The 11570-nt window shown below is 32.7% G+C and overlaps 2 protein-coding genes across 2 annotated transcripts; both read left to right on the top strand.

Moving 5' to 3' along the window:
• Positions 1 to 17: 17 nt before the first annotated feature.
• On the top strand, positions 18 to 2676 carry LOC146537000 (zinc carboxypeptidase-like). Its single transcript, XM_085189390.1, has 6 exons — positions 18 to 507; positions 591 to 1002; positions 1101 to 1218; positions 1330 to 1550; positions 2140 to 2224; positions 2392 to 2676. Exons 1-6 carry the CDS (start codon positions 227 to 229, stop codon positions 2658 to 2660), a joined length of 1386 nt encoding a protein of 461 aa, XP_085045516.1. The 5' UTR covers positions 18 to 226; the 3' UTR covers positions 2661 to 2676.
• A 572-nt stretch (positions 2677 to 3248) lies between these two features.
• LOC146536999 (zinc carboxypeptidase-like) lies at positions 3249 to 6328 on the top strand. The gene is made up of 6 exons (XM_085189392.1): positions 3249 to 3582; positions 4085 to 4496; positions 4819 to 4930; positions 5235 to 5455; positions 5607 to 5691; positions 6045 to 6328. Exons 1-6 carry the CDS (start codon positions 3299 to 3301, stop codon positions 6308 to 6310), a joined length of 1380 nt encoding a protein of 459 aa, XP_085045518.1. The 5' UTR covers positions 3249 to 3298; the 3' UTR covers positions 6311 to 6328.
• The last annotated feature ends 5242 nt before the right edge of the window (positions 6329 to 11570 follow it).

Raw genomic sequence — 11570 nt, 5'->3', positions numbered from 1 at the left:
TATCATTTGTGAATTAAAAGTATCACAGCTACTTATTTTCTAAGATAAACATACAACGAACACAGTAATATATTATCGGAATTATCAATTACCAGACTCCTTAGATAAACATATAATCACTTGCCCAAATTGTGTTCTGATTAGATAAAGCATAACTATATCGACTGTAGTACTTATTAAATTACTTTTGCATACTAAAACTGCACGTGAAAAACAGTAACTGAAAATGATTTTAAAATTAGCTCTAGTAGCTATAATAGCATCTACAGCAAGTGAAGCTTATGTGAGTTATGAAAATTTTAAAGTATATAAAGTAATACCACAAAACGATGAACACGTACAGAAAATTGAAGTTCTTCGTGAGCAGTTATATGAATTTTGGACAGACGTTACTAAAGTTGGAGAAGACGTAAGAGTTATGGTATCACCTGATCAAGATGATGTATTTGTCAATTATGTAAAAAGCGCAGGAATGGAGCCCGTTTTAGGCATATCCAACGTACAAGAGTGAGTTATTTATTTATTTAATATAATTTTTGAAACATCTTTAACAATTAACTATACAATAATGATGCAAAAATATATTTTAGATTAATTCGTGCACAAATGAGGCCTGCAAATGTTGCAAGAAGCAACAATCTTGGTTCATTTAGTTGGAATCAGTATCACACAATAGAAGAAATCCATGCTTGGCTTGATGAGCTTCAAAATTTATATCCCGGTGTCGTTACACCTATTACAATTGGAAAATCTTTAGAAGGACGAGATATTAAGGGCGTTATTATCGATTTCAAAGCTGGAAATAGAGGATCTAGCCCTTTGATCGGAATGATTGAAGGTGGTATTCATGCTAGAGAGTGGATTTCGCCAGCTACGGTCACTTGGATTATTAAGGAATTTTTGTCAAGTAATAACAGTGACACAAGACATATGGCAGAGAATTTCATTTGGCACATCTTCCCCGTAATTAATCCTGATGGATACGCTTATACATTTTCGCACGTAAGTTTAAAAATAGTTTACTAAATAGGTTATAAACATTTGTTCATTTATCTGTATATATTATTACATATTTTAAATAAATAATATTACGCTTACAGAATCGTATGTGGAGAAAAAATCGTAATCCTGCATATTATAAAGAATGTGTTAGCAGTACCTCAAATGATCTAAGCAATGGCATCGATCTTAATAGAAATTTTGACTATCTCTGGATGAGTAAGAGTTCATTTAAAAGTTTTTTCATACATGTTATTAATACATCTATTTGAATATTTTTTAATATTTTTAATAATAATTTCTCTAATGAACTACATTTCTGTATTGCAGCTGTGGGCGCTTCGAGCGATTCTTGTACAAATACTTTCGCTGGGCCTCATGGAGGATCTGAACTTGAAACTATAGCCATTTCCAATCATGTCATCAGCTTAAACCGTGCAGGAAGACTAATATATTATTTTGCTTTCCATTCGTATTCCCAGATGACACTCGTACCTTACAGTCATGTATACAATGAGACTGTTCTAGAAGTTCCAAACTATGGAGATCTCGTGAGTTTCTTATTATTTATAATAAAATCAAATTATAATAAAAAGACACAATTAAGAAAGATGTAAAATTTATGACACAAAATAGTAAAGCAGTGCACCGAATCGAACCCACTATCGTCACGTAGAAAACGTGACGATTGTGGTTTTGATTCTGACCTGGGGGAATGAGTTCCTAAATATTTTCATTTCCTTACTCTAGTAACGAGGGAAGCACGATGATGAATTCATTAAAAAAGTTTATGGAGAACTTAACACTAGGTTCCCAAGTACCGTAGTACTATAACGTGTCTTAACACTAGGTTAACAGGTTCCGTCTGCCTATCCTGTGCTATGTGCGGGATACAGCGTGAAGCTAAAGTAAATATTTATCAAGGTTAATAACTAATTAATTGATATCCACGAGTCTCTAAGGATTATTCATAATCTATGATCATATGCATTAGCTACGTGATAAATATGAAAACATTATTGAAATAAAATTAACAGGCTATAGTAATTTATATTTATTTAAAATTTTAAAAAATACATTAGAATCCCTGATAAAAATTTAAACGTTGTTGCAATTTTTAAAAATATGTTTTATTTTCAGTATGAAATTGCAATTCGTGGAGCAGAAAAATTGACTGCTGTTCACGGCACTCCATACCAAGTCGGAACTTCTGCTGACATATTATGTACGTAAAATGTGTAAAAATTTACAGAATTAAAATAAATCTATTTTTTATTTCAAAAATATTAATTACCATTTATTATATTTTAAGACAGAATGTCATTTATATTTAAAAGAAGATTTAAGTTGATTATTATTGTTATTAATTATTAAAATTGATTAAAATTTCAGACGCTGTATCTGGTTCCAGTTTCGATTGGGTGAAAGGGGTAGTTGAAGTACCAGTTGTATATTTATTTGAACTTCGTGATGTAGGCAACTACGGTTTCCTTTTGCCCCCAGAAGACATAATTCCAAACAATGAAGAAATGATGGCGTGCTTAGTCGAAATGGACATAGCTACCAAAGAGCTGGGTTACTATAATTCTGGATCATTTTCAATTTATGGATCTTTGATATCATTATTTGTTAGTGCCTTATTTTTATTAGTTGTACAATAAAATTCCTTACAAAATACTTCAATCTTTCATTATCGTCATTGTCATTTTTTATCGAAAGCTTAATCTATTGTCTGTACCTGTTATCATACGAAAAATAAACGATTATACACCAAATTCTGTTGCTATAGTAAAGACAACCAATAAATCATCAACATCAATTTTTGTCTTACTGTTCGTACTTATAAATGAAATATATATTATTATTTAATGTTATGACAGTAAATGTATGAAGAAAGTCATCGCTACGGAACATGAAGGAATGGACTGGAATTAAAACCGCCGTAGATTTGATTCATTTGGCCAAGGACAGGACTAAGTATGCGAAGTTGACTGCCAACCTTCACTAGTTGGAGAGGCACATTAAGAAGAAGAAGAAGAAGAAGTAAATGTATATTTAGACAGGGCGACATCTTAGTAAAATCATATATTTTCTATGACTTTACGTAGCTTAAACGATTCAAAATCAATACAAAAATTATGTAGCGAATCCACTGCATATTAACTAAATATCTTAGATAATATTGTGATATTTCTTAAGACGCTTTAATTACGATAAGATAATTAAAATTTACATTACACTACAGGAATATGATTTCATTTTTATGTTAGGCTTCTAGTAGAAAATTAACAAATTAATAATGATTTTAAATTTATTTGCTTTAATTTTGATAACATTGTCAAAATGTGAAGCTTACGAAAGCTATGATAACTACAAAGTGTACAAGGTTAGTCCAGAAACGGAGAGAGAAGTAAAGATTCTAAATAATCTGCATAAAGATCCTCATTATGATTTTTGGACAGATAAAGTTAATATGGGTCAAGATGTTAGAATAATGGTGCCACCTAGTAAGGAAAGTGAATTTATTGAATATCTGAGAAGTGTTTCAATGGTACCAGTAGTAAGCATTACTAATGTCCAGGAGTAAGTATGCCCTTTCTTTAACAACTATTTGATATCGAATTTTAAAATATATTTATGATTTTTGTGAGATTTACTAGGAAAAGTAACATTAATCGGACTATCAGTAAATATGGATAAAAATTGGTGTATCCATGCTTAGCTTGGTTGACGATGTATTGAACTAAATGATATTGTTTTGAAATCAAACATTGCAAACTACTAAGATGACGGACTAGACATTTTTATAAGTTATTGTCATAAAAGACAGTCATATAAAAGAGTTTCCTTAAAAGAACATGTTTTAACGTTTTTGTTAATTTCTATGAAATATAGTTTTTAAAAGAATATTTCTAATAAAATTGTCGACAGCATTGTGGCGCAGTAGTACGGCATTTGACTGCAAATGCGATGGATGTGGGTTCGTTGCCACTCGAGCAAATTAATTATTTTTAATTTCTTGCTCTGGCAATAACATTAAACGCGGTATTAAGTTGTAAGATTGTAATCAGTAACATTTTTTTAGATTAATACATTCCCAATTGCGACCTGCAGACGTTTCAAGAAGTAGCAGTCTTGGTTCGCTTAATTGGAATCAGTTTCACAATTTAGATGAAATTCACGCATGGCTTGATGAGCTTCCAAAATTGTACCCTGACGTAGTCACTACTATCACTATTGGAAAATCCAATGAAGGGCGAGACATCAAAGGAGTTGTTATAGATTTTAAACCTGAGAATAGGGGGTCTACACCACTTTTTGGTATGTTAGAAGGTGGTATTCATGCCAGAGAATGGATTTCACCAGCCACTGTTACCTGGGTAATCAAGGAATTTTTAACAAGCAATGACAACAAAACGAGACGAATGGCTGAAAATTTTGTTTGGCACATTTTTCCAGTTGTAAATCCTGATGGTTATGAATTTACATTTTCTGAGGTAGGTAGATATTTTTTATTCATAACTTTTATTACCACAGATACAATGTCTTAAAAATTGAGTGGAATGTGGGTAATCGAGACTCCAACTTTGAGGTGAGTCACAGGGTCACAAAGTGTGACTTTACTAGCGACAGGTTGTGGGATCTAATTCAACAATCGATTCCAAAACACAGAATTAATATTTAATTTTTCCGTTGAGTTCAGTTACTCAACACGCAATGCCTGGATGGAATGGCGTCTTAACACTAGGCTCCTTCTAACTCATAATAATAACTCAATATATTAGAAAACTAGAATTTAATATTCTTAATGTATCCCAGAATCGTATGTGGAGAAAGAATCGCAATCTTGCTTACAACACTAGCTGTTTCTTTGGAGCTGAGAGGAGTCATGGTGTTGATCTGAATAGAAATTTTGACTACATGTGGAGAAGTAAGTAATTTTTATAAACAGTATATATTTGAGGTAGTTCATCAATTTATTTAAAATTTAGGTCGTCCCCTTAAGATTTACTTTAATTGCTTACTATATATAAATCATTCAAGCTTCACGCTATTTTAGGCACACAGCAGGATAGGCAGAGAGAACCTAGTGTTAAAACACTTTGTTCCGACGAATTCTGGAGACATTGAGTCCGTCGCGTTTACATTGACACACTTGTGGCCTTGCGCCACGACTAGCCTCGATCCTGTAGAAATTTATTATATGCCAAAATTTAGTGTATTTACTTGTTTAGCGGTGGGTGCTGCTTCAAATCCTTGTTTTGATACATTCGCTGGACCACACGCTGCATCAGAGCCTGAAACTCAAGCTATATCCAACCATGTCCTAAGATTGAAACAAAGTGGTCATTTAGTGTATTACTTTGCCTTTCATTCGTACTCACAAATGACGTTGGTGCCATACAGTCACGTGTCTGGTGCAGATGTACTTAGTGCACCAAATTATGGTGATCTGGTAAGTTGTTTTTTTAACTACTTCTGACTGAATCCTTGGTTCCTGAATCCTGGTTCAATGACCACTCATGTCAATATTTGGCGTCTGTGTCACAGATTAAGCGTAAAGTGGAAAACGGAGTGACTTAATAATTTTTCTTATATACAAACAGTTCGAGATAGCAATCCGTGGCGCGGAGAAGTTAACTGAGAAGCACGGAACCGTCTACCAAGTGGGAACGTCAGCTGATATATTGTGTAAGTTATTTATTTATTTTTTCTTTTAGCTTCGCGTTGTATCCCGCACATAGCAGGGTAGGCAGAAGGAACTTGGGAACCTAGTTCCCACTCCGTTCCCATTAAGACACTTCCGTTTGACTTTACACCGAATTATGACGGCGTTTTGTGTTGGATGGTGGAAATCAGCGAGAGAGGAAATGAAAATATTATTCGTCCTCGATTGGGAATTGAACCCACAATCTGTGTTACGCTTGAGCCACTTCGCCACGACTGGTCTCCGTAAAATTAAATAAAATGCAAACAAAAGAAATACATTTAAAATAATATACAAAAAATGTTTAGTTTGTATATAAAATTTTAAAACATTTTAGACGCTGTATCAGGTTCAAGCTTCGATTGGGTAAAAGGATTCGCTGAAGTTCCGATAGTCTACCTATTTGAGCTTAGAGACGTCGGCGAATATGGTTTCCTTTTACCTCCAGAGCAAATTATACCTAATAACGAAGAAATAATGGCATGCCTGGTCGAAATGGATAGAGCTACAAGGAGTTTGGGGTACTATTCCAGTGCTTCTAACAAGATTTATGTGTCCTTAATTTTAGTTATAAGTGCAATGTTTTTAATTTTATTAAAATAAAATTACTAAGGAAATAATTTTCAGGCTTTCTTACTTTTTTATAATATAAAACAGTCTTGTAAGTTGTTTTATTTTCCAACTTGAAGAAAAAATCAAGAATAAAATAAAGAAGTAGCACAGAAGATTTATCTGTGTCCAAAAAGTTATTTTTATCATTAAATTGAGCGAAACTAGTGGAGTTTTGCGAGTGAAGCAACCGAGTGTTAAAGTCCCCTAATTTTTAATGAAATTATTAAGGTTTTTTTGTAAAATAAGATTTGAACTATATAGCTTTTGTAAAAAGTTTACGATAGTTTGTTTGTGAAATATTCAAAAATGTATGCATAACACATTTCAGAAAATAAAAAAAAAAACATAGTAAGAATAATTAAAAAACTTAACAAAACTAACTATTTTCATTCATTACCATAATTAATTATATCTCAGTCACATTACTTTCAGCACATTAACGAAGTCAAAAGTTATAAATCACTGAGACGACAAGAATTTCCAAGGAAAGTATGTTTAAGCAATTAACTAAAGTGATTTAGAACGAAAATGTAGCAAACAACACCCACGGGGTTTAAATCTGAAGGAATTTCAGAATATCGTTAAGTATACCAAAATAGTTCACCAGCTATTTGTGAATGACGATGGGCTTTTTTAATAATTATCAGCTTCACAAATATTATTATTGTCATCGTGGTGGAGCTTGAAATATGTGCCGATTAACGAAATGATAACGTTTCTCCGGTTGGATAAAACGCGGCGTTGAGTACCACCATCCAACATATTGTTTCATTATGTCTCTACAATAGGCAGCAACCGGAGAACGAAGTGCCTTAACATTCTCTCTGCCTATTTGCCTATCCTTGTAAAGAGTGCAATAAATAATCAATTAAATTGGCAAAGGCCTAAATGCGATAGTTGTGCGTTCAATTTCTATTTTTCATTCTGGGGTATGAAATATTTAATATTTTCATTTTCTCGCTCAAGCAAAACGCGGTGTTAAAGTTACGCCATTGAACACGCAATGCCTCAAAAATTTTGCAGAAAGTGGGGAACCTAAAGTTCAGCGGAGAGTCATAACATTTCCTTCCCCAGGTTCCCTTAGCCTATCCTGGATGTGCGGGACTATGGACATAAAAAATGTGTATAATATAACTACTATTCGGAATATTCAATTATAATGTAATCTACAATTCTATTTACTTATTGACTAATCAAAATCATCTATATTGTAAATAATTTATAGAGTTTGAAAAGATAACATAAAAAAAATCAGTTTAAAGTTGACACTTATTTCAACTCATCTCTAAAGTTAATACACTTCAAATATAACTGCCCCATAATGCCCCGGACGATATGAGCGTAATAAATTACCGCGCCCCTGACAAGGTGACGCGTGAGTGAAATCAGACGTCACGACGCGGTCACAAATCATACCGTACACCTATATATGGATTCCTGGATCTGTAGAGTTGTGTAGGTTTTACATTTTTTTTAAATATATTTTTTATATTTACAGAACTCATACTTAGGTAATGATTATATCATTACCCGTTTCCACTTTCTGCTGAATTCTGGAGGTATTGCATGTTGAGTGGCGGATCTCTACGCCGCGTTTTGCGTTTAGAGTAACAGCGCCACGACTGGTCTCAGAAATGGGGAATGAAAGTATTTTAATGGTAACGGAGTGCCTTGAAACTTGGTTCCTTGATTCCCTCTGCCTATGTTGTTATATGCAGTGTAAAGTTAAAAAAAGATCATTCTCAAATGCGGCTCAGGCCCATAGCAGTTTTAAAACTGAAATACATTAAAAAGGCCACATTTAATACTTCTATATTGTAGTGGATATGAAAATAGTATAATTGTAATAGTTATTAGAATAACATTATCATTTAGATAAAGGCAATCTAAGCATCAGGATGTGATTTAAATATATAAAGATAATTATGTCTAGGTCTAAATCTATTTTAAGTAGCTGATAACAAAAAACATATATAGCTAATAATTTTGAATTACTTGACAACAGGTACGGACCACGTGTTTATTGACGTGATTAAAATAATAAAAACTGCTTCCTCTGCCTTCCCTGCTACATGCGGGATAGAGCGTGAAGCTGAAAAAAAAAAGTGTAAATCATATAATTTAAAACAAAACATACTAGCTCCACAGTTTTCCCTAGTCTTACGGTTTTCAATTTATATGATAATATTCCGTAATGATCCTCTTTTTATTGTTTTCTTTTGTAATCTTGCGTAAAATTAACCAATTGAAGGAATATTATTGAACAAGGGTTGGTCCGGGGGTTCGGGGATTCGGGGGTTCCCATTCATTGGGGAGGGAGACAATTAATAATTGACTTCAAAGTTATTAAATTCTACAAAATGCGGATTGCTTATATTAATTGCAGTCAGCATTTGGAATTGAACGTCGTAATTAGTTGAGTTTGAGCGATTTCCATAGCCTTTTTATTATGAAACAGTTTTTTCTTTGTCACATTCAAAATTAAATATTTTCAAGCGAGAATTATTGCAGAACGGAGTGCCTGAACACTAGGTTCCATCTAATTTGCTATGCGAAAAAAGTGTGAAATTAGCTGCATTGTTTTTGCTTTTTTTTAATAGATTTTTGCAAGCTTTTCTAAATCTTCGAATAAAAATAAAGCTACCACCGGTTTAGCAGACAGCAGCCGAGAAGACCCTTTAACAAACTCAAAAGTGCAAAATTCACAGACAATCCTGAACTAAGGAAGTTGAAATTTTAGAAGAAGTCAACTAGCATAACTTTATTTCCTTAGAAAAGTAATAATAGACATCACACATCTCCTCTTATGAACTAATGTTTCGTAAAATTTCATTTAAAACCATTCAACCAATTAATAAAGAGGTGCCCTCATAAATATTTACAGCGTCCCCATATATCTTCCATACACGAAGACCAGTTTAAAATGAACTCTTCCTCAATACATTAATTAAAAATCTAAAGCTCTTGAAATTTGGTTTTAGTTTTTATTTATATAATTTCATTTAAACAATTATAAAAGTTATAAACAAGTGGCAAAGTCGTTTATAATAACTTTAAAATATAATGTTTTTTTATTATATTTTAGAATCTCTACAAGTGGAAGCTTATTTGTATTAATTAGTATCTTCAAAGAGTTAAGTTTATTTTTGTAGTTCCGTTTTTTTTGTTCGACTTATAATCTACTTATGTTTAAATCTTAATTCCCTTCTAGCAATATGTGAATTAGGTTGACGTATCAATTTTTCTGCTTTTTTTTTTCAGTTTCAACCTGTATCCCGTAGGTGGCAAAGGAAGCCTAGTGTCAAGACACTCCGCTCCCCACTTTATGCCGAATCCTGGAGGCATTTCGTGTTGACACCACAGCAAAGAAATGGAAATATAAATTTAAATAAATATTTCATCGCCTCGAGTGGGGATCGAACCCACACAGTCGATTTTAAGGTAGCGCAGGGGCACAAACAACTTTAAAACAACATTCTTCTAGAATTCGAATCTACACTCATCACGTTTAAATATGTAAAATGCATATGTTGTGAATAAGCTAACTAGTCGTTTTTTTTGTAGTTTTTTTGTTCTATTAATAAAAAAAAATTGCCAGAATGAAGATAATGAGGTTTTTTTGTTGGAATTCCAAGATCGTACGGGAACCACTAAACGATGCTATAATTATGTGAAATTTTACGACTTCCTTTACTTTTTGTTGGTGTAGAGTTCTTGTAAAAAATCTTGTAATTAGCTACTGAAAATATTGACACTTTTTTTTGTCTTTATCTTCTTAAGTAAATAAGTTATGCCATTTTTTATGTACTGATCATAAAGACATGGCGTAACTCAACACCGAACCAGACCAATGAAATATTTTATATTTTCATTTATTTACTCTGGTTTCAAGGTAAATAGCGCCGTTAAGTTCGCTACTTAACACGCTATACCTCCAGAATTCGTTGGAAAGTGGAGAACGGCATGTCTTAATACTAGGCACCCTCTACCTACACACTGCTATATGGGGGGGATAGCCTGAAGTAAAAAATATACAGGGTGGAATTGTCAGCACCACTTTAAATGAAACCACAGTTTTAACTACTCTATAAAAGCCTAATATAATTCGGAAAAAAAATAATTCCCAAAAATGAAAAAGTTATTTTTTCAAACAAAATAAATAATAAAATTATCGTTTTAAAATAAAACGCCATTTGTAAAGTATAACATAGGCCCGCACACACTTACCTGTCAAATCGGAAACGTCGCATACGTATGTGTGCGTCACACGAAATACAGGTATGGATAAAAATCGTGAAATGAAAAAAAAATCCTACATCCAAACTGTTGAGGTACCTTAATTAATTTCTTAGGTGTGGGTTTGAAATATATTACCTTATATACGGTTTCAATAAAAGAAGCGTTGCCTCTTCCACCCTGTATATATTATTTTTTACACGAATTTGAGTAAAATTGGTGTAGCGTGAAAATAAAATAAAAATAAATAGCGGGAAAATATAATAAAAATAAATATTTCATTTCCTCGAGTGGGGATCGAACCCACAACCAGTCACGTTTACAGTCACTCTTTGTACTCCTGCGCTACGACTGGCCTTACAAATTCTCCATTCTCTCTCTCTTCTTTATATTATTAATATAGAAGTACAAAACTAAATAAAAGCTTTTAAAATATATTAACAAACATTATATCCAGCTCGTGGTTTAGCTTCATAATATTTTGAGGTAAAATAAAATTTGCAAATTGAATTAATTCCCCTTCTAAGGTTAGTGCTCGCTTTGAAGGCTTAAGTGAATCTTAAATTTATACGTAAAATTATATTTGTAACTTACTCTGACTATGAGATTACTTTGTAATATTAAATTTAAGTTAATTTTTGTGTAATAATAATGTATATACAAATAGTTGGAATTTTAAGTCGTGATATTTGTAAATAAATACTATTTAAAAGTAGAATAATAGTTGGCTATCAATGAGTCCTTTTAATAAATTTTATTGTTTGACTTTTGAACGAAAGTTGTGGATTCGATTTTTATAAAGGAGAGTTCAATTAATTTCATTTTCGTCACTCTGGTAACAAGACAAACCGCGGCGATGAATTTTGCCAATCAACAAGCAATGTCTCGAAACAATGGGCAAAACGTTAGGAACAGGTTACATTGGGGTGCTTCTGCCAAATCTGCTATTTGCAGAATACAGTAAGAAGTTGAAAAAAAAATATGACACGAGCAAGGTATAACCTGGACTGTGTTC

Source organism: Heliconius melpomene, chromosome 8 (genome assembly GCF_056956725.1).
Source record: "Heliconius melpomene rosina isolate 202511_hmr_F chromosome 8, ASM5695672v1, whole genome shotgun sequence".
NCBI classification, from domain to species: Eukaryota; Metazoa; Arthropoda; class Insecta; order Lepidoptera; family Nymphalidae; genus Heliconius; species Heliconius melpomene.
This window is presented reverse-complemented; position numbering and strand designations above follow the sequence as displayed.